The 27,579-nt window shown below is 37.0% G+C and overlaps 1 protein-coding gene and 1 long non-coding RNA gene across 5 annotated transcripts in view; both read right to left on the bottom strand.

Annotated features, from left to right (window-relative positions):
- PICALM (phosphatidylinositol binding clathrin assembly protein) overlaps nucleotides 1-27,579 on the bottom strand; it is a 65,424-nt gene that overhangs the window by 6,042 nt on the left and 31,803 nt on the right. For 2 of the 4 annotated variants that reach the window (XM_059838462.1, XM_059838464.1), the window contains exons 7-19: nucleotides 26,275-26,381; nucleotides 25,051-25,092; nucleotides 24,261-24,346; nucleotides 22,902-23,025; nucleotides 22,425-22,561; nucleotides 20,004-20,104; nucleotides 10,457-10,564; nucleotides 9,509-9,640; nucleotides 9,389-9,419; nucleotides 8,470-8,569; nucleotides 6,699-6,722; nucleotides 4,615-4,674; nucleotides 2,323-2,427 (exon numbers count right to left, since the gene is read on the bottom strand). In XM_059838462.1, the coding sequence (XP_059694445.1) occupies nucleotides 2,323-2,427; nucleotides 4,615-4,674; nucleotides 6,699-6,722; nucleotides 8,470-8,569; nucleotides 9,389-9,419; nucleotides 9,509-9,640; nucleotides 10,457-10,564; nucleotides 20,004-20,104; nucleotides 22,425-22,561; nucleotides 22,902-23,025; nucleotides 24,261-24,346; nucleotides 25,051-25,092; nucleotides 26,275-26,381 (1,157 nt within the window). Of the gene's footprint in view, nucleotides 1-2,322; nucleotides 2,428-4,614; nucleotides 4,675-6,698; nucleotides 6,723-6,779; nucleotides 7,533-8,469; nucleotides 8,570-9,388; nucleotides 9,420-9,508; nucleotides 9,641-10,456; nucleotides 10,565-20,003; nucleotides 20,105-22,424; nucleotides 22,562-22,901; nucleotides 23,026-24,260; nucleotides 24,347-25,050; nucleotides 25,093-26,274; nucleotides 26,382-27,579 lie in introns of those variants that run through there. The other 2 variants (XM_059838463.1, XM_059838465.1) reach the window with 2 other exon arrangements.
- On the bottom strand, nucleotides 11,325-19,991 carry LOC132323358 (uncharacterized). Its single transcript, XR_009485321.1, has 2 exons — nucleotides 14,956-19,991; nucleotides 11,325-13,170 (listed from the first exon to the last, which is right to left on the bottom strand). It is a non-coding gene; the product is annotated as an uncharacterized LOC132323358 (long non-coding RNA).

Genomic DNA, 27,579 nt, shown 5'->3' with positions numbered 1-27,579 from the left:
TAATTAAATTTCAAGTGCAAAATATGCTCTCAGAAGAGCCTCAGAACTCAGCACACAGTAAATTCACTGTGATAAAAGTGTAATTCTCCTCTGTGGCTATACATTAATAAACTCTTCTGTGTATGGGGAAGCTCTCACATGCAGCCCTTGTTTCATTTAAGATGCTTTACTGATATCAGGCTCCTGAAAACTTGACAGCTTTCAGCAACAAAGATTGTGTGTCTCAGGGAAAACCTTTCTTGGTCACAGCAAATGCTGACTCAAAGGGTGTGTTTTCAATGAAATTAATTCTCACAGGAGCCAAACACTGTCAGGTAAGAGAATAAATATAGCTCCACACACCTCACTTATGACTAATTCTTCTTTCTCCTGTCCTGACAGCCAGCTGGGATTCAACCTAGGCCACGTCCTGCAATGTCAAATGAAGCAGAAAGGCTCACTGAACTATTCAGGCCCATCTACCTGTTCATAACTGAATCAGGCAGGTAGGCAGTTTTGGGGTTTTTTTAAGGATCATTTCGATTTTGTTTTTTAATGTAGAGAAAACTCCTATCCTTGAGGATCCTTTCACTTGGTCAATATTTAAAAATTGTCATAAACATTATTTGTCCTCTTGAAATGGTATAAAATCTACATTAAAAATACCAGATCACTTATGTAACAGTGAAGGTGCAAAGCAGCTCTCAGAAGTCTAAGACAAAGCCAGTTGAGAACTGCATTTCTAGCTAAAGAAATCTAACAGCATCCCTTTCAGATAAAGCATTTAAAAGAAGATATTTAGAAAAAAACCCTATTCATAAGGCTGTATTTTGAAGAAGACAATGGGCATACAGCCCACTGGGAGCACACAGCAGAACCCTTCTTATAAAAGAATCAGGCTGAGGCACTGGAAAATGCTTGAAGCTCTTTTTAGTTCCAGCTTACTGTTGAATTCTCTTCCCTCCACAGTCTAGTCCCAAACACTGCAGTTACAGCAACCTATACCTGGGTGAAGTTATACATAAATGCTTTTAAACATTCATCTATAGAAACAGAGCTCTTCATAGTAAGATCAAAATAAAGGCACAATATATTTCATTTTTCTAATAGAAGTCTGATGTACAGAGTGAACTCGGAAAAAGAGACATCTGATAGGTGAGTAAAACCACACTTAATCCTGGAGCTTCAGTCTGCCAGTTAAACTTGGCTCTGCCTCTAACTGCAGTTCACAAATACAAAGTCTTAATGATAGTACAATTTTGCAAAAATAGTACGAAGGTGGTCAGGGTTATCCATCCCCTCTTCCTCCTACTTTTTAAAATGTTTTTCTTACTGTAAAAAAAACCCCTCTCCTAAGATACCTATTGGGTTATAAAAGTGAGTTCAGATAGAAATTTCCCAGTGACAGACATTTGTAAAACAAATAGTAAAACAAGTCACTAACAGCTCTGTATTTAACTCCAGTATTGATGCAGTTAGTTTAGAGTGGCCCTTTGTTAGATGATTAATCTGGACACAACACATCCCGAGAAACAGGTAACCAGGGGATTTAAGGAACACTCCACCTAATGTGGCATTTAACAGGGAAAGGCCAGGTAGATCAGTATTGCTATTGCACATCTTCACTATGCTGCAAATGCAGTCTCCTGCAAAACCATGAAGGAACACAAAACCCACTGAGAACTATCATGGCTCAAACTAGATGCACATGCCACGTGCCTCCCACTGAGGTGGTCAGGACCAACAATGGAGTGGTGGGTTGAGTTTTCACCAAGTTTGATGCCACAATTCTTTCAAACCCATCTAATGCAGTCATGGGCATAAAAGGCTACACACACCCTGTCTGGCCCCTGCAAAATGCTGTAATACAAGCACACACCTTGCACTTTGGGTACTTTATAATCTAATACTTTCAAATGTAACAGGGGAAAGAACAGTGACACATATACTCAGGAAAAAGCTGTAATAGCCAATCTCACATAAACACACTCTGAGGGTAAAGCGGTATGGAATATGACTTTGGGGAAAAAGCTTGTCTTCAGCAAAGGGCACAGACATTAGCTTTTGTTATTCTTGGTCATTGTCACATTCCCAGAAAAACAATGCCTGAAAAAGACCTATCCTCTCTGGTTTGGTAACACAAACTTGCTGTTGTCAACATGGATACAAGCAGATAGGAAGCAAGCCTTCCATGAACTTTCCATGTACTTGTTGCAATAATTTGCCCAACACAAATAAGAAATATTAATTATATCTATGTATAAAATTAACATATTTAATATACTTCTAAAGAAACTGCCTCATGCAATTCATTCCCAGCACCAACAGTTTGAATATACACACCTGTGCTCCCGGTACAGGGCCAAAGGGGTTTGGTGGTCTCATGACTGGCTGACTGTATATCAAAGTTGGCTGGGTCATTACTGGTATGCCTCCCATCTGTGATGGCTGAAAAAACCCAGACAGCATCAAATCACACACAGCATTAATACATTTCAAGTATTTAAGGAGATAAAGGAAAATGGCAAATGGGTGAAAAGTCTTGGTCATATTTGAGATATGCAACCATGTGAGATCCTTCTACAATACTCTGCAAATAAACGTTACCAGAAAGGAACATTAGAGCCTTTCCAAGGAATTTTTCTCAATAGCAGCCGAGCCCATTCAATCTCTTGCTGCAAAGATCTGAAGCACTAAAACACTTGTTAGACAAGCATTTGTGCTGGTCCATCTTCTCCCAAGCGCAAGCCTGACAGCACCTCTGTGACTTGCCTCTGACAGCACAAGCACAGTTTTGCAGACAGCAGTGCAGTGCTGACAGAGCTCAGGACAAAACTGAAAACTGAGAGCTGTACGTGCAATTAATGTTAAGTCATTATGCAATCAGAGTCAAAGTGTTACCGACACTCCAGCTGAGCCAAATTACAAGTTTAATGGGTATTAATGGTCTTACAAGTCAGGTTATATTTAACACAGATGCCCATCTCTGGCACTGCTTTTGGCATTCCCCTCAGGCTTGGGTTGACAGCCAGCAGCAGTCTTACTGAAGCAATCCCCACACCAAGCAGCTTTTCCCTGACTAATCCTGGTGATGGTGGTACTCTTCCTATATGCCAACCAGCTGTTTGGGCAATCACAGGGTGGACCCATTCAATAAACTGACTCTAATGAAAACACCCTATAAAAAATATAAGAACAACTGCTTGCTCAAGACACAGGAAGCAGCAGTCAGGGAATGCCCAGGCACAGTGCTACAGCACTAAACAAGCTGCCTGTCCCAGCACACTTGCAACATATGGGAACATACGGGGAAAGCCTGCACTTAGACAGGACCATCCTCAGAACTCTGGTCCCCACTATTGCTTTTGTGAAAAACTACAAAGTTTAACAGCAAGGGCTGTAAATTGAGTCAACATTTCAGAGATTCCTGATGGTAAATGTCCTGAGTAAAGTCTGAATGAGCCAGGGCAGATTTCAGGATGTGCTATGGAGCCCACTGGTCATTCTGTAATAGCCCACCTCACTCACCTGCTCAGATTCTGGACATGTTTGAACAAGCAGCAGCAACTCAGGGTAATAGTTATGTCTCCTTAATTCCAGTTTCTATTTCATATTGGCATTTAAACCCCACAATTAAACATAACCTAACAAGCAAGATTACTTCTCGTACACTACATATGTTGCCTTCACCTGCTGCTGACTCACAAGAACTATGAAAATGCTGCTGGTACCATAAGAGAAAAGTTGTGTAGATCAACTTTGAATCCATACTGTTAGTTTAAGCATAACAGCTTTGACCAAGAATATGGGAGTTCATGGATAGATAATAGGGAACATGATGATATATGATACTCTCCCAAGAGGCCCTCAAAAATATAGTTGGACACTTCTGCAATTCACTTACGGAGTGTATATAAGCTATAAGTCATCAAACTAATTTGGTTATATAACAAAACATTTCATTTTTTTTTTCCTTTAATCTGTGAGGTAATTAATAGAATAACTGCTTGAAGGAAGTTTTCTTGCCTTTTATTCACCCAGGAAAGCTGTGCTGCATCAAAATCATACTAAAAAGAGCTAAGGCATATAATTTCAGAAATACTTTAAAATTTAAGATAAGAACAAAAATTTTGAAAGCAAAAAGCAGGAAGGTCAGGTTTATGTCAAAAGCCTTGAGGCGCTGATGTGTCACTAACAGATCCAATTCTCAACTGAAACCACACCATACTGCAGTGTCACAAACTTGCACTTCTGTAGCATCAATCATCACAGATGCTTGCTCCCAAACCTCAGCAGAAGGTATTTAAGGAAGGCTTCACTTCACCAAGAAAACATTTCTGTTCTGAAAGCAGGTATTTATGTTGATGCAATAAACTTACTTCTATGCTAAGCTTATTTCCATGCCAATTAAGACCACCAAGAACGGACATTGTGTAATTTTCATAGAATCACAGAATGGTTTGGGTTGGAAGGGACCTTAAACACGATCTAGTTCCATTTTAAGAAGTTTATGAATGAAACAAGTGAATTAAGTTCAGACAGTAGAATAGTTCAGGAAAACAAGAGCTACCAAACTATAAGCAGTCAAACAACACACAACATGTGCCTGGTTGGAGTTGTAGGAATTCCACTCACCATCACATAGCCCATCATTCCTGTTGGCGTTGTGGCAGGATAGGCCATTACAGGGGGTGCCTGGTGTGAGAAACAGTGGTGAACTGAGAGGAGAAGAGATCAGCTGCATACTCTAAGACATTGCTTTCTAAGGATCAACTGCAGCACTCAGCTTATTATGAACATAGCAAAGAATAAATAGGATTTGCAGTCTGGTGTTAAGAGTGTATCCTAATTATTTCAGATGGAGTACAATAACTTAGCTCAAGTTTATGGGCCATCTTGGCTAATCTCTAATAATGTACTTGCTTCTATCATGTTAGGATTCTGGCTGTTTGAACTAAACTGCAAGTACCACTCTCTCAACATCCTGTTTAGAGAACACAGTACAAGACTCAGAGAAGTTTGAGAGAAAATATTTATGAAGCAGAAGCACTTTTTTAATCCCATGAAGTATATAATTATACTTCAGTATCAAAAGTAATGGCACACACAAAGTCTTAAGAGAGAATTTGAAAGACCATAAGACCAAATTACCCTTGCTTCTGCTGACACTTACAGGAATTCTCTTTAGCCAGGTTGAACACATTATGGGGATTCTCCTAGCAGGCTTTGATATAAATTAGACTCTCACAGCAATAGCCAGTTTGCACTCCCTCTCCCTCACTCACTCCATTCACTGAATTTGAACTTGCTAAAAGCCCTCTTAGTACTTTCATATGGCAGATACATTTGTATTAGCCTGATATGCTTCCCGTACTTTTATGAAGGTACAGCACAACTGCTGTCAAAACTAAAGTGAACTTCTGTTTTGTAAACAGCTTGGCAATATATATGTAGAAAAAGAGCTGATAACTCTCAGAAATTTAAATAAAGACAGTTCTTAATCTCTTAGCCATATTCTTTATTCTACAGTTTTTTAAACCATTTTCAAAATTAGCATTTACTATTATAAGGAGAAAAAAGTTGGATTTTTTTTCAGACTAAACTGGTGCTCACAGATATTTAGATAGCTTGCTGTCTATCCACTCCACCTTCTGTTAGTCTACCCTTTTAGAAAAAAACCAGTAATTTTCATGTTTTTGCTGTGAGGATTTCTGTTCAAGACAAACACCATAAGCATTTCTTGGTACACAGACATTACTGCTACAGAAAAGAGGCAAATCATAAACCATTAATCATACTGGATTAATTAAAGCAGATAAATTGTTTCATCAGGAATAGAGCATCAGGAAATTTGCTTCTGAATTCACTTCTAAGGTATCAGCTGCTTTTTCTTATATAGTAGAGCCAGTGCAACTGGCATTTCAATTGCCATGAGAACAGACAGAAAATCATCTGGACAGCGTATTTGCCATATATTTCACACAGCAGGCAAAGCTATCCTGAAAATTACAATTTTTTTGTTTTGTTTTGCTTGTGTACACACACCTACACAAACATGCTGAATAAACTTATTGTTGAGTGCTCAAATGCGGACCTACCACCCTTTAGTTACAGAGTTACCCTGGAATTAAAGTACAGGGAAAGACCAATATTACTTTTGACATAAAGAAAAAAGTCCTTTGAAATGAAAGCCTGCATTCCTCAGACAGCAAGCACAGGTTATTTCTTGCCCTCTGTAAACTATCTGCATTCATTTTCTTTCTTCATATGAGTATTCATGACATATTGGTCTCTCCCCACATAAAAAAAAAAAAATATTAAAAATCAAAATCTACCATAAATGTGGATCAAGTGCCACGTATAACAGAAGCCTGTGAGGTTTCATGCAGTTATTCAAACACAATATTTTTATCTTCATTCAGAATTCACCAAATGCATTAAAGGCAGCACAGACACACACCCCAGCTCTCTGGCAGCAGATGGTACAGTTTAAAGCAAGGAAAAATAATCTTGGTATTTCCCATGCCATCATTCGATTCAAGAGCCTGCACACCACCTATGAAGTTTGTGTATGCTAGGAAAAGCTCAATTTTTGGCACACCAAAGATTTTCAAATGAGAAATGTGTAAATAGCGAGGAGGTTATGAGATTCTGCAACAGCAGTGGTTAATATCAGCATGCCAGTCGATTGCAAAAAGGCTGTGGGTTGTTTCACTTACGTATTGTGGAAAATGCATGCCATTCTGTATTTCCCAGGGAGAACAATTACATAATGCAATAACACTGGATTAGAAGCAAATACTTACACAACAGAATATACACAGATAGCATTTTAGTTCACAAATACATTAAATGTTTACTCCAACACATTCTTGTAATTCAAGTCATTCACTGAGACAATACACCTGTGATACTGTCTTCGGTATTAGGTTTCACATTGGTTTGCATAGCCCATTTATTTGGTATATGCCTTTTTTACCAAAGATTTTTAAAAGCATATTTATTTAGCAAGCAGCAGCAACTCCACAATAAATGGACAAGCAGAGGAAAACAAAGCTTTTTTTCCCTCATGTTATTTCAAGTTTTTCATGTTTATAGAACAGTTTCACAAGAAGTGTCTCAACAGTATCTCTCAATAATAAAAGCTGTTAAATGTAATGACTTATCATCACAAGATGTAGATATAAGACATGAGTTATTAAATACATTCAAGCATACAGGTAAAATCAAACCACCAGTCATTAATGCAGGTAAGTAGTTACAATTTCTTCAATATCTACACATCCTCCAGTAAGATCCACAAACATATTTCTCCCTAAATAAATGCAGTGAGTTGATAGGGGACACCTGGTAGGGAAGAGGTGGCAGATCCAGGGAGACAAGTTCCACCTTTCCAAATCCACAATGCTGCATTACTGCACTGCAGATTCAACCTCCCCCTGTCAGAGTCAGATGCAATAAATCCTTGGGGGCAGTTTGTTACCTGCTCTGTCCATGTACAGCTCTCCAGGTCATTGGTGAAAGGGTGAGTAGGATTCACATGCAAAAATGTTCTGTGAACATTGTGAAAACTACTTCTGTAAAGCCTTAACATGTAATTAAAAGCCCTCCCCAAACACTGATACCCCAAAATCCTTGCCAATACTACCTGTTAAAATAGACATGAACTTGCTCATCAAAACTGACATGGATTAAAAGCAAGTGCACACACCAGGCCAGGAAAGCAGTAGTTATGTACTGTATTAATAAAGCTGTAGCCACAGACACCTGCACAAGTATCATGAGGCCAGTTCCCACCCCCAGAGCAGGCCAAGTTACAATGTAATGATGCATGACCTGTAAGGGCACCCGAAGGACACTTTCACACCTACACTTTTCTGGACTGCCAAATGCCTCCTCACTCCTTGGAATTCAGAGTTTTATGTCATAAACTCATAGAATGCTTTGCATTTGGAAAGTACTTTGATGTTGACCTAGTCTGAGTCCCCCTGCTGTGGACAGGGACACCTTCCACTAGACCAGGCTTTTCAAAGCCCCATCCAGCCTGGCCTTGAACACTTCCAGGGACTGGGGCATTCACAGCTTCTCTGGGAAACCTGTGCCAGTGCCTCAGCACCTAAAGAATTTCTTCCTAGTATCTAATCTAAACCTGACCTCTGTCAGTTCACAGCCACTGCCCCTTGTCCTTTCTCCATATGCACTTGAAAGTCCACTGAGCAAAACCCAGAAAGCCCTACCTCCCAAGAGAGAGGCTCTCAAACCCTACTGAAGTTTTTGCTAAACCTGCATTTCACATCACAAACTGTTTACTAGCATCATACACCCAAGAAAAACAAATCCCAGTTGCAGACAGCTCCAGCTGACCACTTCTTCAATTTTCTATTACCCTTGTACTGCAACTATAGACCATTTTCAAATTCATCCATTATACATCACCCTGCAGACCTAAATTGCAGGAAATTCACTATTTTAAAATGAGCATTTGCTTACCAACGTTGGAGCGTTCCACGCAGTTGTAGGTGCAATCTTGGGTTGCCAGTTGGAACCACCTGTTAGTTTCTTTTCACCTGGCTGAGTCCAGTTTACATCACTTCAAATAAATTTTTTTAAAAATTGTTAGAAAACATTGGACTTCCTTATAAAACTTTCTCAGGTAAACACCATTTCCACTCGAGAATGAGGCTTCTTTTATTAATGAAGCTCATTTAGCAAAGGAGTTGATAAAAAATTTTGTGACAAAATGTTTTCTTACTCAGAAAAGTAAGAAAAGATGCTCAGCATGAGCCCCCTCAGCATCTCAGTCAAGTTGCCCAGAATAGGTAAGTTAGTGTATCTGACTCAGGGCAAGACATGTGAGTAAGATTTCAAGACAGCATATTAGATTTCTGAATGATTTCAGAGTTGTCACAGATGGTCCCAATAAACTTGAAATTTGCCAATTCCATTTCCCAGCTTTGCTGCTAGAGCAGATGTTCACTATCCTTGAATACAAACACTCTGCTTCAGAATTCACTTGTCTAAAGGTCAGCCTCAAGACCGAGGTTTCAGTTTCATAATCTTTAAAACTGCTCTGCTCACACTCAGGTCACACCAAGTATTTCAGAAGTGCTACGACTACCAGCAACAACTACAAAGAAACATTTTGAGGAACTATTTTTTTTTTTATATATTCCTTAAGTCTGAAAGGAATCAGAGACAGGACACCTTGCCTGCTGCTATCATTCTCACTGCCACTTAGTCTACAGTCACCTTCCAATAGCTCTCAACAATTCATTACACCTTGTACAATCCCACATGTGCCCTGAAGGCTAACATTATATGTTGGTATGCACAGGTTTCAACATGTACATACACAGAAATTTACTATCATGAAAATCCAAATGCTCAATTTCTGTTTAAACATACTCACTTTTTAGTAGTTCCATTTCCAATGCCCAAATCTGTCACAAGGGAGAAAAAGAGACTACTGAAATTCTGTTTGTTTAAAAGAAATCAGTAAGTATTTACACATTACTGGTTCCATACTTACTGCCTACAAGATTGGCTAAAGATGAATCCAGATCATCTGACACTAATTTATTAGGCGGTACTTTGGCAACTGGAAGACTCTGGTTTTGAGAGGCCACTGTTGGTTTTAGGAGACCACCTAGTTCATCAAAGCCTTGGAAAGAGAAACATAAGTGATTTGAATCACAGGCCTCCCACAAATGTCATGACATTCAATTAGACAGCAAAGTCAACACAACGGCTAAAATACAAAATTTAACCTGGTGATGCTACCCTATACAGGAAGGACAAAACTTATTATGCCTCCTGATAAAAAAGATATTTACTATGGAAATAAGATTTCAGTTCAGTGGTTTAACCTTTGGGACAATTTTACATGGAATGGATTCACAGTGACTGTAAAGCAGTCAAAACATAAAACATAGAAAAAATATAGAAAGTGTTTCAATCTTACAAAAATATCTATTTGGTTTTAGCAAATCAATGGCTTAGAAAAAAAAATCTGATGTCAAGAGTCAAATGCAAAAGATCTCAATCCAAATTAACTGTATTGACTGATCATTTTCGGAAGCAAACTTAATGTCAAGAGGAGGCAAAGGAGTGCCAAAAACCATGTTGCTGATACATAAAAAGATGAAATTTTACCTCTTCCAACCACACTCTACAAATAGAGACTTAATTTCAGCTTACAACATATAAAAGTGAAGGCTGTTCACTGTGTGAAGTTTTAATGTGCAAAATATTTAAGTGAGGGAAATCATTGTAAACATTTCAGCAGACTGTAGAAATAGTCTGTAAAGAAAAATTATTTGATTAATGCTGTTATTGACCTTTTAAAATCAGCTTTCTTTTCTTCATCTGAAACTCTGTCCCAGTAGTGTAAGTAAATATATATGAAGAGATTTATACTTCAAGAATAAAATAAATTAAAGGAAAGGACATACGTTATTTATTTTAGCAAGTGTCTTACCACCAGAATCTGGGACAACATTAGAAGATTTGTTTCCAAACACAGACTCAAAGTCAACATTAAGGCCAGCTGATGGCTGTGGCTGAGCAACAGGAGATGGAGTGAACCCTGTGGCGAAAAAAAGAAAGAAATTTTATGTTTTTATACAGCATTTCCCATAAATCTACCTTTATGCAAGCCAAATAAATATTTTAGCACTGCAGAAAAACCAGGAATACCTCAAAAGTCCAGATTACACCCTGACACTGAGCAGTTTATTTGGTCTTTATTAAAAGTTACTCCTCCAAAGAAAGATTTTGTCTAAAAAACTGAGCAGACAGGCCATAAAAGACAGTCCCCCTGCAATTGCTTAATTTCTGCACACCTTCTTTATTATTCTACAATAAAATTACTGAGGAAAAAGTCACCATGCTTCTCCAGGAAAAGAAGCTGGCTAGTGTGGAATTTGTTTCAAGATTTTTCGACTGAAGATTATTCCTCTGTGGTTTATAGTAATCCAGTAATTCTCGTAGATACAACTGGAACAAGATCCAAATCATCCCAAGGTGCCTGAACTGGTAATGTCTTTGATTAGACACACTTAATACAAATTATTTTCATAGCTCTTAGTTACTTGTGGACACACATTTTGCAGTTGGCCATGTTCTTCAGTCAAATTCTAGAAAGTATGGAAAGATATGGGGAGGTACAGGCACATTTCAGCTCCTAGTGCTGTCTAAACTTACTTCATTTGTCTTCCATGTGTCTGTAGTGTTCTACAAATCCACAATTATTTTTCAACACTGAAAACTTATTGCAGCATGAAGCATTGCATATGATGTTCAGCAGCATTAAGTCAATAATTCAGTAATAAAGAACGTAATAGCCATTTGTTTGTTGTATTTTTTAATGTTATAGATGATCACACAGAAGCACGTGCACGTGCAACACCTTGGTATTCAGCCAATAACAGAAGTAATCATTGCTTTATATGAAAAGCACCAAAAAAAAAAAAAAAAAAAAGCAATGCCACCTTGAAAATTAGCTCTTCTTGTTTCTAAAAAAGTATGACGACATGGAGAAATGAAAGGATCTCAACTACTTCAGCAGTAAAACACTGCAGTGGGTAAAAATAACTGACAAAGAAAAAACTTCTTGGATTTCATTTTGCTTGCTGGGACAGCACCTCATTTCAATCTTACTGTTTTTCTGAAATAAGTCACATTTCACCTAAATAAATTAGTAACTACAGGATGTTATTTTTGAACATAAGCTTCAGAGAAAAAAAAGCAAATTTTGGATTATCTGTTTCTTTTGTCTTAAAGGAGCATAAGACTCCGAACTTCATCACTAAAATTTAGACAATGTAATTTTCATTTATAATAAAGTAAACTGCATACAGCAAAACACGGGAAGCAGTAATGTGGGAAAAGAGAGTAAATAATCCACAAACCAAAATGAGTATCTTTATGACATGTATACCATCAAGTTGTAACAAGCCATTTCAGAGACTCTGAACTTCAGATAGGAATTCCTTTGATGGGATGTCCTGCAACTCTTAAAACCGTGCCTGTACCAATAGAAAACTTGACTTACAATAGCTCATATTTTGCTTTAACAATCAGCCTCAACCAAAACAAGCTGAGTTTCCTTCTCTCACATGAGAAGTTTCAAGTTTTATGAAACTAAGATAAGACCATCTCCAAGACAAAACAATACACAGGACTCCTTTGAATCAGCCCCTGAGAAAGATCAAATCCTACTCTTGATATCAACCACCAACACAGGACAGTTTGTTTAACAAGGATATTTTGAAAGGTGCAAAGGTCAGTATTTTAATGGAGCTTCTTTGAGCATCAAGACTTGAAAGAAACTAATAATCCTGCTTTTTAATAGGGAACAAAGGGAACACAATAATTTGTAGCATTTAACTTCTGTTAAATGACGCTCACTGATTTTTATGCAAAGATACTAAACCAAAATGTGACTTTATTGGGCTTTTAAGAACTAAGCCTTCCACAAGCCATTTACTGAAGGTATTCCTAAGCCTTGCACTGCAGCAATGTTTACACACCCTGCTCAACCTGGTTTGAACCTGTCACAGCCCACAGTCTCTCTAGCAACTATCAGGATGGTGTTCCAGAATCAGCACCAGTATGGAGTTACCACACAAATGTGACACAGCTAAACAAATGATTAGCCAGTACTTCAACGCAGCAGAGACCTCGTTCTCCTGTTCTGTTGCAAAGCTTAACACTAGTTTAGTGCACTGTTTAAGAGTAATATATCAACAAAACTTCCATAAGCAGCACGAACATCCCAATCCCTTTATCTTAAAAACAATGAGGTAGAGCAAGATGAGAAGCTAGTTAAAAACATGCATGTCTTTTGTGTGGTATGTAGCAACAAGTAAACTACGAGAGATCCTGAAATGGGGAGATACTCATTTCATGTTTAGACTAAATAAGCCTTAGTTTGGCAGAAACTGAAAAAATTCATACCATTCGTGACCACACACCTGGCACAAGCACATGAATTATAGTTGGAGCCACTACAGCAAGGCACTTCTGTAGTCAGCAACATGCCTACTAGTTCTAGGCACACAACACATTCAAACTTCTGTGTGTGTGGTAAGGCTGTATCCCATTACCTACCTCCAAATAGACCAGCTACAGAAGAAGGCTCATTGCGGAAATGAGAAGCGTTAGGATAAGCTTGAGGACCACAAAAAGAATCTGATAAAGAGTATCACACAAGAGAGAAAGCCAGGAAAGGAGAAGAGGGAGTGTTACAGAAAGAGAACCAAGATACACTGCTATTCAAAACTTTAATTTCACATCAGTCTATAAATCCACATATAGTCTAATAACATAGAACCAATGGAATGAAATCAATACACATAGGACAGACTGTAAGAAACAAGTTTACACAATCTCTAACACAAAAGGGGAAAGCACGGTTTCCAAGGAACAGCTATGTTAGGATTTTTTTTTTCAATCAAATGCCATGTTTTACACCCTCGGAGGAAATGAGTGTAAAACCTTCAAGGCATTTTTCTTATACCTGAAGTATATTCATATTTGCTTGCCACAAATGGATTTAGTTGAGTAAATGGATTGTAATGATCTAAAGAACCAGAAAGAGTTATTTTAAATCCACATTCACATTATCGTAGCACCTTGATCATGCTACAGCTAAAACTGCATCTACTTGTCCCCACATCAGTCTGTAAGGAGGCCACCCTCTGGTTCTAGATATATCCTTAGAGCATGAGACACTGGAAGGGAATGTAGTATCAATGCCATCCACTTCCAGTGACTTCAGAGCAGTCATGTGATAAATACTGCAAAGACCAGCAAGCGCCACAAAAGCCCACCAGGGTCCTTGTTCACAGCTCTGCATTGCTGCAACTTTTTATGTGACTGCAGAACAAGTTAAGACAAAAAAAACTAACCTGAGTAATTAACCACCCAAAAAAAAAAAAAAAAAAAAAAGCTGTATTTCAAATAATCATTCTATATTTACATGAATCATAACAATTTCATTGAAGCACAGAAAATACAGATTATCACAAACAGTACCAAATAAAGGTATTTTATATATATTTAAAGATATATTTATCTTTCCTGTTTTGTCTTTCCATTAAAGACAAACAGGCTAGGAAACTAGTTAGTGAAGTTGACAAAGTATAGGTAGTATGACTACCTTTAAAGAGATAATCCCTTTGTTTTACCTCTGTTAACAAGTAGCAGAGGTATTAAAAACCCCTCTTTGGTCTAATAAGTCTGTATTTTTCTTCAACCAATTCTAGTGAGGTTCAACCAGCATAAATACAGCCTGTAGTGTACAGCTGTCTTTAAACTTGCTTTGTTTAACAGAACTGACATGTAGTTAAATGATTTTTTCATCTATGAAAACAAACTAAATCTTCATACTGAAAAATAATTACTCTAGAGCTGCAAATGTTGGAAGGATTTCTAGTGAGACAGCCATGCTGAACCATCTCCAAAGTAAAATATGAACAGCTTTTAACAGGTGAGTTATTAATTTACTGTCCCATAGGTATTGCCCCATAGTCTGAGTAGATTATGCATCAATATGTGCATGACTTTATCAGCTTTGTTAATGACTACATGACTGGGGCAAAAACATTAACTATTAAAACCAATCAGATTAGACTCCTTTGTTTAAAAGGAGCATTTCAACCCGAGGAAGAAGACAACAGCATTTGCTTTTCCTTCTCAGGCATATGCAGCATTTTACCTTAAAATTTCCAAGTACAAGAGACTGTAATACTGCACTCAAGCAACTACTCTGCCTCTTTACATCAGGTTAGAATCCCATCTAGGCAAGAAAGGATTTTAACACCATTTTATTGTAGAGCTACTAAATCAAATTCTAACATAGCACAAAACCAGCCCCAAATGACCAGCTTTTATTTTCTGAAAGCTGCAAAAATATATTTTTGAAACTAAAATAATGTTAGAATTTATAGGAAATTAGTTAAAATGGTACTTTACCAACAAATATTTCATGTGTGGGTGTCCTACTGGTGAAAGTAGATACATCAGAAGACACAGACAGATGAGCAGCATCATTAGTTTTTGTAAGGAAAGGATTTAGGTTTGGAATGGCATCATCAACACTATCAACAGTAGCAGAAAAAGGATCTGTTCAATTCCAGAGAGCGAGAGAAAGAAGAAAAGGGAGACAGATTTAGTTTTCTCCTGACATCTCTAGAGCTTGGGATGACCTAGCTATTTATCTCACTTTCAAGTTGTCCAGGACTGCAGATACTAGCTACTAATTTCCTCTTTTTTAATTTTTAAATTAATAACATCACCTTATAAACTGAGCTTCTTCCTGAGTGTGTTTCAGACTGAAACTATGTTATTCCTCTTTAAACACAATCACTTTTTGTTTGTCACAGTCATGTCCTGACATTTGCAACAAAGTCTCTGGAGCAGAGGATGCCTGTCAGCACTACAGAACCCAAGGTGCTATGAGAGGATTCAACGCAATAACATCCCCAAGACAACTTTAAAAACCTGAACAAAACCAACTAAACTGATCTTCTCTTTCTCCAAACTGTGTTTATGGATTTTTCTCTTACTGAGCATCACAAAATTTTCAAGAGCTATGATTATACCATGGTAACATACAGGACATAAGCACTTGGTACCTGGGGCATCAGGAACAGCAGCTTGTTGTGGGTATGCTGTTACCTGCAAGCAAGCAAAGGACTGCTCTGCTTTTACAGACAACAGACACTAAGCCATAATGAGGAAAATGTTCCTTACTAAAAAAACCTGTCAGACTTTATTGGAATGAAGGAAACATGGATCTAAACAAGTGACTTCCCAAGGCACATAGTTTCAAAGTCTCCTGAGAATGGATGCAGTTGCCAAGCTCAAGTATTCCTGTAATTCAGAATCTGACAGAGACAGATCCTGAACAGGATAGAGAAGGCAGCTATAACACTTGTTGACTGAAGGAATTGTGGTTTAGCTGTCTGGTTTCAGAGCCCATGAACCCTTGATGGAAAACTCAAGAACCCACTAGGTAAGATCAGCAAGGGTTGTATCTAGTCCTACTTATCATTGTGCCTAGAACCGCAGCTTACTCTTCTAGACGAAGCCACTACAGAGAAATTAGAAATTTCATAATAATAATTACAGGAAAGATATGTTAAATACTTCAGCCTTGGCCTTCTTCTTTTTTTTTTTTTTTTTTTTTTTTTAAATCTGGCCAGTTTATGCATTTATCCATAACTCTTGTAAATACTATCGTGCTGCATGATGCAGTTTTGAAGTGTAAATTATTTTCTCTCCCTGAACCTGACCTCCTGATTCTTAGCTCTAAGTCCCACACAGCTTCATAATGTGCTCAGTTGTACAAAAGCCCTAATGGAAACAAAATAACTACTCTATTCTTTGCAGGCTTAATGTATGCTTTGATTTGCTGCAAGCTCAATATATGTTATCAGGTAAGACCTGACTTTTCCCCAAATTGCTTGGCTATATTGCAAGAATGAGGGAAATACCTTAAAAGACCTTTTCCTAAATCATTCAGTCAGCAAAATGACAGTGTCCAACACTGAATAAGCAGAATAAGCTGATATAATATTTGCAATATGTAACATGATTACAAAATTACATATTGTCTCATGTATGTTTTATATACATGACATGCCAATCAGCCAGTTGCCCAAATCCGAGTCCTTGTTTCAGCTACTCCTTAAAACTGCTTTCTGCTTTGAATGTCATTTGAAAAGATGTAGAACAAACAAATCTGTCAATAAAAATGGGGCAGATTATCTGTTCATCGGTTCCTCCTTGCTATTTCTGTTGCTGCTTCATGTTCTGCTTATTTTATTGGTTTCTGCTTATTTTATTGGTTTATTATATAAGTGGGAAAAAATCAAACAGATGGGTCAAAATGTTCATTTCCACACTGATACATTTGTTTTGCTTTTGAAGTTTAGGAACAAATTGATAGCTGGCAAACATACCAGAAACAGCTGGAATCATCTCCAAAGAACCCCAATAAATAGTGCAGATAAAAGAATATGGAAGAAATTAAGAAACACGAGTTTTTATTTTTTTGTATTTGTCTGAATCTACCATCCACTAAAATATTTTACATATGCACTCATCCAGAAAATAACCAAAAAACTACTTTCTGTTCCCAATTCCCAAGGTTGTATATGGAACTTCCTGTGTTTGGACTAGTTAAGACAATAAAATCCAAATTTAGATTATCAAGATTTGCTCAGAAATTTAACCCTTTCTCTGCTTGGTGACCTCATTCTAACTCTATCCAGCATGTCCAGTCTTATCCAAGCCTCAGAACTTGCAAATGCTAGTAACAAAAGTAACCAAAAATTAATTGGGTTTTATATCCTAATTTATATCCCTGTATATTCAAGTTTTTAAAATTGCTGTCAGTTCTGACAGCAACACCTCAATGTTTCTAAAGCCCAATTTCATCCTTGAATACAAATGACATCTGTTTATGTCAATGGAATCATTCTGCACCTGCATGCTACCACTAGGTATTAATGATTTAAGTGCATTTAAAAGAGTAGTTTGAAATTTGCAAATTTCTACCTTTAAGTTTTCCAATTAGAAGCATTTTGCCCGAAAAAACAGTGACAAAGGATTTTTAATGGCATCTTTTACAGTCTGAAATAGGTAAACTGAAAACATACAATCACAGAACCCATTCCCCAGAGTTTACCCTTGTTAGTTTTTACATTTTTGGAAGCACAAAACTAGAGGCAGCGACCCAAATGCAATGCTTCTGTAACAATTTATTTTTTTATTACACACCTAAGAGCTTCTGCATAAAATTTTTAACAGTAACTGATTTTAGCTGATTTGGTACTCTTCTCAAAGCCACCATATACACCAAATACAAAGATCATCATGTCAGACAATTACCTAAGGGAGGGATGCTGTGCAGTGGTTAGAGCACAGGACTGGAAATAGTTCAGGTTCCATTCTTGGCTCTGCCACTGACTTGCCGTATGACTTCAGACAAGTCAGTTAACTGCTCAGATTTCCCCATCTGTAAAATGTGGAAAGCACTTCTTATCTACCTCACCTGTGTGAAGTGAGTGTTTATGTCTGTAAAGCTGAAGAGTCGGGGATTTTTTGATGAAAGGTAACACAAAAAAATGGTGAACCTAGAATTTTAGCCTAAAACTTTAGCAGACAATCCAAAATCTTCACAGTTAATTAAGTCTTATAAGTATTTAGAAATGTGTCAATAGTAAGCAGAATTATCAATGACTAGTACTGAAGACTCATACCACGAACAACACAACATTGAACAAACACAGACTTTCAGGCTCAACTTTCAAGTTCATGAAGAAATGCTAAATTGTGATGTGACCTTTGAGAGGCAAACAGTTCCCCTTTTATATCTCACACATGAAACAAACAGGACAAGCTGAAACAGAAGGTATTGTGCAGAAAGCAATCAAGATGAGCCAAACCATTTTTCTCCATTTCTAAACTCTAAGCCTATTATAGCACTGGAATTTGTATGCCTAACTCCATACACTCCTCACTACATCTTTCTCGAAAGATGCTTTGCTCAGCAGAACTAAAGAACAAGTAAACTACTAATTTATTTTAGAAGCTGCCACATATATTAGTAGTGCCTTCCTCACTCAAAATTGTCTTATTTCCCTACAAACAAATGTGAGAAGGTATAGAAAACAAAGTACACAGCAAAAAGCAAATAGGAAGGCAGAATACATGCACAGCTTATTAAGAAGATACATTAGATAGCTGGTAAGATGTTAAGAAGAGCTATAGCTCATTAAAATAAACGGGGAAGTAAAAATTTAGTACAGGGTTGTTCTCATGCCTATGAACTTCCTGAAGCAGCAATTCCCAATTTTTCGCATCATAAAATAAAACATTTTTGCAAGCATCTAGTTTAGAAAAAAATAATCTGGAAATAGCCACATAGTTCAGGAGTTTACTATTTTATTAAGCATCATTTATGTAGAAAAATAAACCAACACCACCTTCCTCTCCCTCTGTCATAAAGCTCTTTAATCTTCCACCAGTATAACCAACAGTTATGTTGGCAATACTGTATCTGAATTATTCTGGAACACTGGAAAGCAGCCAAGTACTTTGAGTAAATATCAAAATACTCCAGCACTCAAACCAAACTTGAAGGAAAATTCATTACTTTCTAAAACTCTCTTTCTTGACCCCTTGTTTGAGAACTTGACTGTACCAATAATGTCATTTCAACTTATTCAGTCCATCCTAGAAACTGGGCAGAATGAAAATTTGGGTGTTCTGGAGCACATTTCAGAGGAAAGAATATAAATTTTGTCTCTTCACTTAAGAGGTCCAACCACAGCTTTTTGCTGATTTGCTGTTGTAGTTAAATGAAATATAGCAGAGAATGTAATAAGGCAGAGAAGCCTTATTATTATTTCAATAACTAACTCTGGCCTTTCTTTCTATGCACAGTTGTCACAAGTGTCTCCTCTCAGGCTTCATCCAAGTTCTGCATTATCATCGCCAGCAAATTTGATTTAATATTAGACAAAATATGGAATATGTATTAAAATGATTTTGCATTCAGGTTCCTGTGTTTGCAGCACAGTCTACCTCTTAGACATCTTCACTGAACTGACTTCTAAACAGCTAAATTTCTGCAGCTGGCTATGTGAATCTTGAAGAGAGCAGTTATGAGGCTGGCAGATCACATCAACAATTAAAGTAGCTTTGCTAATAAGAAAACATTTAAAAAATTTAGAATCACCACACACTGCTACCTTATTTTAATCTATACACATATTTTACTTTTTCACATCCTTTTATTCACTTGTAATATCTTAAGATCTCTCTCTTTAAGGAAGAAATAGCCCCCAGACTAGGGGCAACATGTACAGGAACATGGCCATAGCAATTAGAACCTTAATCCTAATATCTTAAGATCTCTCTCTTTAAGGAAGAAATAGCCCCCAGACTAGGGGCAACATGTACAGGAACATGGTCATAGCAATTAGAACCTTAATCCAACTCAGAATTCTTACCTCCCCAGGTACTTCCTACTTGTGGAGCAGCTGATATAGGATGTACAGATGGATGAAAAGTTGGCTGCAAATCAAGCAGATCATTTGGCAGCTTTGAAGTGCTACAAAGATAAATTAATACAACCGTTTGAACTACATCACAGTTTTCAATATAGGCAAATACTAGCCACTGTCAACAGTAACGAAAGCTTTGTTACAAAATGTTATTACAAAATGGATAAAATTGAGCCAAAATCAGAAGGGCTGGTGAGCTCCATATTTTCAGTTCTGTAAAAAAATGTTAAGTTAGCAAGGTAAGTTGTATGTTATGCCAAGGGCTTTTGAAGGGACTTTTGTCTAAGGTGTCCAAGATAAAGACAGGTGTCCTCACAGTCCAATGCCAGGCTAGGAGACCTTATATTCAGAACTTTTCATCAACTTTTAGAGTTTACCTCATGAAAACTCTATGATACAACAAAAAAAGACAGACAAAATGAACTCTAATGGGCTGCACCACCAAAGTATTACTCTAAATTCCACAACTCCGATCTTTCCACTATAATCACTGTTGAGAAACTACGTCACAATGAGCTATTAAAGACCTTTGGGGAAAGCAAAATGTTAGAGGCCTTGAAACACTTGATCACACATCAGGCATGTGAAATAAAACATATTTAAATGCACATTTTAGACCATTCAAAACCAAATTGAGATCTTATAACATCACATGGAAATTAAGAGTGAAGGCTTATATACAACTTCTGTTAAAGAGTCAGACAAGAACACTAAAATTCATCCTCTTGCAGAGAGTTCATATCACACTTTAAATAAGTCTTGGGAAAAAAGAAAAGAAAAAAAAAAGAAAAAATAAAAAGAGTACTGGTCTTCTCCCAGAAACTTTGAGGACATGAAATGAAACCAAATCTGCACGTCTTCTACTACACATAGAAGCTGAATCACTGTGACATCCAAACATCTCTCTAAATGAGACCAGCACAGGAGTTTAATGGCTAGTAGTGACATCCTAGATCTCTGTATATTTTCTTGCTCACCCAATCACTTCTATAATTCACAGTTTTTGGTATTGCATGATTCATTTCAGCAGTGATTGAAAACACATTTTGCCACTACTGCTCCTATTAAAAAGCAGCATGGTCTGGCACTGCCCTGTAATGTGAGCAGCTGAACAAAGATAATTTTCAAGGTAAAGCTTGTTCAAGAAAATGACAGGGATTAACCAGACACAATAGCAAGCCACTGAACTTCTGACCCAGCATATCCCCTTCACGACAGCTCCTGCTTTAAAATCTGTTCTTTGCGCATAGCATTCATTCTGCCAGCAAGGAAATTTGAACAAGAAAAACTAGCATTTGGAGTTTTTTTACAAGAAAACACTAATGTCCTCACTATGCAACATTTCTGTCTTTTTAAACAAGATTTATCAGACGCTTCTATGTTTCAGACCTCTTAAGAAGGAAGATCAGATACTCAAGTTCAAAGCACACACCCATTTCAAGTTTTCTGCCCTCTAAAAATCAATTTGAAAAAAATCTCTTTACCAGGAAGTCTTTCAGTTACTAACACTGACAGATTCTCTAGCTTCTTATACGTGACTCAGTCATTTACCGCATATTTGGTGTCAAGTAATTTCCTACAAGAGCTTTCTAATGGGAAAGAAAGCTGTCAAAAGAGCAATAGATTCTTATGTGAGCTCTAACAGAACAACTAAGCAATCCCTTCAGGTTTAGGATCAGGCTCAAAGCAAAAAATATTACTTCAGAGTGTGGATTCCTTCTGTACTGATAAAAGCACTGTATCTTCTGCTGCTGCTTAGTTTGACATGTATTTTACAGAATGAAGATCACACACTTGCTCATACCAACAGCTCCTGTTAGTCAAAGATCAGGATTAGCAGGCAGTGAGTACTCTTGCACTTTCTTTGCAGGTCCTTGCAGAAATGTTCCAGATACAACACAAGACGGCAAAACCTGCCTCATTTCAAGCTCTGTTTCAGGGTTGTCTTTTTCTGAAAAAACTAGCCAGAATATTTGCCACTCTACCTTTAAAGATCTAGAAATGCATTTTCTTTATGACTTCTCAAACAGAATTTTTATTTGACTTTTCTCAAATTTACTTGTAATGTTCCTTGGGGACAAAGCATGTATCTGTGTTTTACAGTTCCAGCTGTCTGGCTTATGGACTAATAACAGCTACAAGGGCTGTCAGCAGTCAGTTTATACCAGAAACTTCTGCAAACAGATGAGAACACAATTTTATGTTATTTATTGCAATAGGCTATTTTCCCAACAGCTTCACTATAATTTCTTATCACATTGCTAATGTACTCTACACCCAAACAATCTAGTGCAATATACACTCTGTGGCAGAAGTTTAGAGGAAACCCTTGCTGCAGCACATCTCCCAGTGGAGGATTCAGCATACCTGTTAGAGGAGCTAGGGGTAGAAAAAATATCAATGGCTGGTGTAGTCATTATGCTTCCTGCTGCAGTTGACACAGGAGAAGCTACTGTGGTTAAAGAGGTATGAGGCTTCTTTGCAAGTTCTTTTAGACGTTGCTCCTGTTGGGAAAATGAGCTGGTATAAAAAATCTGAACATTTGTGCATATGACACTGGAGGTAAATAAAGCAGAACCAAAGCATTATTTATTCCACACACTAGGGTTAGCCACTTGTAATTACAAGAGTCAGTGGTGCCACAAATGCTTCAGAAAACTATTTTAACAAACCCTCCACAAGCTGTACCATCTAAGTACACATAATTCTACTTCCAGCACTTTGCCAACAGTACATGTTCAGTATTAATAAGCCTGTTTTCCCCTCTGCTTCTTTAAGAATCCTAATAAGCTATCAAAAAGAACACAGGAAAAGTATTTTCAATTAAAAATTATATATGCCTACCTTTAAAGCTTTTAAGAGAGCCTGCTCTTCCTCTAATGCAGCTTGTTTTTCCCTTTCATCCACTTTAGTGAGGGACAGGCCAGTGCTTGCAAGGGAAGAGACTGCATTGGAAAGGGTGGTAGCCCTAAAGTAATTGGACAGGAGAAAAGCTGGCTGTTAACAGACAACACGTGATAGCAGCGTCTGAAGAACACTTCCTTCTGAGGAAGTGTTCTTCCTTCCTCCACCCAGTCTCCTTCTGAGTTCTCTGTAACACTGGCTAGATCTTACACTGCACAAGTGAAAAGTTTACATAAGATACATCATATGAAATGCAAAATTAAAAATGCCCAGAAATCTTGCAGTCTTACTCTACTGGCTTTTGTATTTTCCACCTTAAATGCTTCCCGTCCAAACTGCATCACAAAATTCACATTTGAAGCCTTTGCTCTTTTCCTGTTTGTCTAAAATGACGTTATTGTAGGCACACAGCAATCTCCCATCATCTGGCCTTCATTTCAAATTGTTGTTAATTTAACAGGCTTAGTGAACAAACTGTCAATGCTTTAAATATATCCCAAAGGAATTTTTTAATTTATCATCATGTTTAACAATATGCAAAAAGATTTAAAAGAAATACTTAACTTTTAACAGAGTAATCTTACAAAAGAAAGCAAATATACTAAAATTACGGCCCTAACAAAACAGTGCCCTAATAGTCACTGCCATAATGAACTCATAAAATATTACTGCCTCAGTTTTTGAACATGCAATAAAGAAATGCTATTTAATTTTACAAGTCTTACCCCCAAGATGATGCTTTGTTAAATTTGAACAATGAAATTTGTCATGTAGAGGGGACTTCTCTATATTGTTGTATTTTGGAAAGCACTCACAATAATTTAATGCCTTACACCATATGCATTATGGCTTTCACTTCCAATTACTTTCAAAATTCCTTCTTAATGTAAGGACTTCCTGGAAGCATTTCCTTGCTTTTGACAAAACAAGGACTAAAGCTGAGATATAAAAGTCTAAGGACATGTATTTATTCATGCTGCATACCTTGCAGAATTCTAATTAATATAAAATGAACATTTGCAGGTAGTATGTGAAAAAAAATTAGTTTCTCTTCAGAAGTTCAGGATCAAATGCTAAAAGTGCAAGTAAGGATGCTAGAGGACACCCTCACAGGTCCTTAGATTCTAGTTCTACTGACCTGGAAGAAGCTTTTTTAAGATATGACAACTTGCTAATCCATCACTGCTCATACAACACCTTTAAGGAAGCCTCCTCAAATCTTAATTTATAATGAAATTTAAAAAAAACTGATTTAACACTCAATTTGACAATTGTTCAAAAGGACAAGCATGTAAGCACCTGCTTGCAGCTGTGGAATCTTTGATTTTCTTCCCCTCTAGAGAAGCTAAATGCTGTTCCAAAGCATCAAGAAGGCTACTCGGTGCCTGCAAAGAGAGACATTGGGGAATACAACTGAAGAAACCAATAGTTTCAATATTTTCAGAGAATGCAACTGTAGGGCAACTGGTACAACAGCTCTGAATACTTTTACCCCCTCTTGGCATTCTGTACACATTTAATGACTTCAAGTATAAGGTGATGTATTCTACTCACTACATTATTCCATCACAATGATTTATCAGCAAGGAATGAAATAAGTCAAGAAATGTTAATTTTAACCATTAGGAAACAGCAGGCATATAATCAGAAGCAGTCAGTGTTTTAAGAGACACTAAGAAGGAAATTGTACCTAAAGTAATTTCTCTGTGCATGTTCTGCAAGCCTTCACATTAACTTCAATAGGCATATGGCCAAAAGCAAGGCTGCTAAAAACCACAGCTTCATAATATCATGTAAGACTTTCATTATGTGACCTCACAGATATAAAGTGTGTCTTCAAGCATGATGGAAATAAGGCTATCTTAAAATTCAATTACAGAATGACAGAAATGTTATAAATATTTTACAACAGGATCACTGAATATAAAAGCCAGGCTCTGACAGAGCTTGGATTTAATCACAAACTTTGAGATAACCTGGTGACAACGTATACAGTAATGCCTAAATGAGTACCATAATGGCATTTCTGATCATGCAACCCTAAAAATACACATACATGCACTGGCAAACACATAATAGGTTTATCTACCTGTGAGAGATCTGGTATGTCTCCTCTGTCAATTCCAACTTGCTGTAATAAAACAAATGAGCTTTAGAACCTATTTGCTTTTGTTGAAGGCAGAGATGCTCAGAAAGTAAACAATGTTAACATGAAGTAATGCAAAAAGCACAAACCTGTTCAATATAAATTCTACATCTCCAGAGTCTGTACTCTGTAATGGTTGGTTGTAATAAATTCTTGTTAAATGCATACACATTGAAAGGTGTGTTACACAGACATTTCAAGAGATAGAACCTTAGCAACAAGAGAGTAAGAAACCAGTATTTTATAACCTGAAGAAGTTTGCCTATCTCACAATGTACACGGCAAACTCTCAGACTTACTGATACACAGGATATATTTGATGAAACAAAGCATCAATGAAGTTTTGTAAAGAAACATTTTTCTAAAATGCAGATGAAATTTAGGACATTTGCAGCAGGACATATACTGTTACAACAGAAAGATCAATACTCTCAACTTCAATTGATGGTCTTATCAGATGAAGACAGTATCTCTGACAGAGACACAGTCAGGAGAGACAGCAAGCCAAGCTTGAATTATTTTGTTAAGAGAGATATGAATACCAAGGAAATAAAAACAAGAAGAGGAGCACACCTCAACTGAGGAATTCCATAATATAAGGACATCAATTTAGCAGTGCTCTAGAAACAAGAAGGCAACAGACTAAGCATTTATTTTAAAACCCCACAAACTAACATTTTGCCAGGTAATTTGCTTTTCCCTCTATGAGCACACCTACAGCAAAAAATCTTAAAGAAAACCCATGTTCATCTGTTTGTCTCAGTTGCTTATTTCTGAAGCTGTTATTTCATCTAAAACTTCTGGTAGAATTGTGGGTTTCAAACTAGAATACAGCTAGAATCATAGAAAGCAGATCATCATGAGGTTCCTTTTTTTGTTTAAAGTAATCCTATTCTTTAAAGAAAGCTCAAAAGTATTCCATAACCAAGGAAATTCTAAATGCACATTAATACACTCTCCTCAAGTAAAAGATAAACCAATAAGCACTCCACAGTCAGGTTTTCCAATATAGTTCTCAAATGAACTAATCACCAGGGTAGAGATGAACAAGATGACCCTTGAGAGAATAGCAAATAAGCAAGAAGGAAGAAGCACCCGTTTTATGATAAAATAAGCACTTTACAAGCTGTTTCAAATAAACAGCGAAGTTGACTGGCTTAAGTTTACCTCTGCAACTTTAAGGAATTCTGAGATCCGTGTCATTCTAGTGAGGAACTTCTTATATATATCAAGGCCTTCTTTGCATTGGTTCTTTTTCATATCGAAGTATTTTTCTAGAAACAGTAAGGATATTTGCATTAAATAAGAAATCAAGATTTGCAAAGGATATGCAAAGTAAAAGCATATAAGCCAAGACAAACAGAAAAAACCTGCAGATCTGTTATTATGATAACTGCAGAAGTCACTATGCCTAACTCGCACCAAATGACAAAAAGCTGTGTCAAATGAGAGCTATTGGTTCCACGTATGAAATTACACCTTACCTTGCAGGTATTAGATACCACAAAAGCATAACCACCTTGAAGAGGACAATCAAGTTTAAGAACAGGTCATTCAAACAAATGTAAATTCATCTTCTTGGAAAGAAGAACAAACAAACAAACAAAAAAGGGGCAGTTTTACAATCTGACAGTCAAATATCTATTCCATTGGTCAGATATCAGGCAAGATTTTGATCTTCTCTGATAAACTGATACTACTATGCCTCTTACTATGGTCTGGGGCAGTGAAGTACAACTGATTAGAACACACCAGTGCTGAAAGCAAGAGGGTGCCACTCCTCTTTCAAAAAGCCCTTTCAAGGCCTGTTTCTTCTTTTTTATTAAATTTCACTCAAAGCATAAGTTGAAAGCAAGTGCTTATTACTTCTTACCAAGGAAAAGGAAGCTGACAGGGGCGTCACGCTGGAAGACTGACTGACTTCAGATTGTCCCTTACTGACTTATTCTGGATTTTACTTTTCATTTTGCAAGCACTAGATAATGACAGCAATCAGGTAACTTCATCTAATCACAGCATACAACAAAATCAAGGAAGTCAACTGATTACTTTCAACTTAATTCTTTCCTAAATTAGGAAAAGTCGTCTCCAGTATGTGCAAGTGAAAGGGCCTTAACCCTGAATTTTTAATTCTCCTTATTTATTAAGATATGCTCCAGGAACATAAGACAACCAATCATGGAAACAAGGCAACACTGAAGTTTCAATAGCCAAGCGATCACTGACTTTGTGACTGCAGATTTGCAACTGACCATAACTGATTCCTTTATTAGGAAACACAAACTGTTTCTAAAGAAAACCCCCAACCAACATCAATATTATAATTCAGGTTTGCCATGCAGTTCAATAAGACAAAATAAAAAAAAGCAAACCCAAAACCAATGCACACAAAAATTGCCAACAAAGCAGTGCAAGAAAAAAAAATTAGGCAAATAAAATCTTGGATGGACTTTGTTTTCAGATTTTACCTAT

The sequence above is a fragment of the Haemorhous mexicanus genome, chromosome 2, assembly GCF_027477595.1.
Source record: "Haemorhous mexicanus isolate bHaeMex1 chromosome 2, bHaeMex1.pri, whole genome shotgun sequence".
Classification (NCBI taxonomy): domain Eukaryota; kingdom Metazoa; phylum Chordata; class Aves; order Passeriformes; family Fringillidae; genus Haemorhous; species Haemorhous mexicanus.
This window is presented reverse-complemented; position numbering and strand designations above follow the sequence as displayed.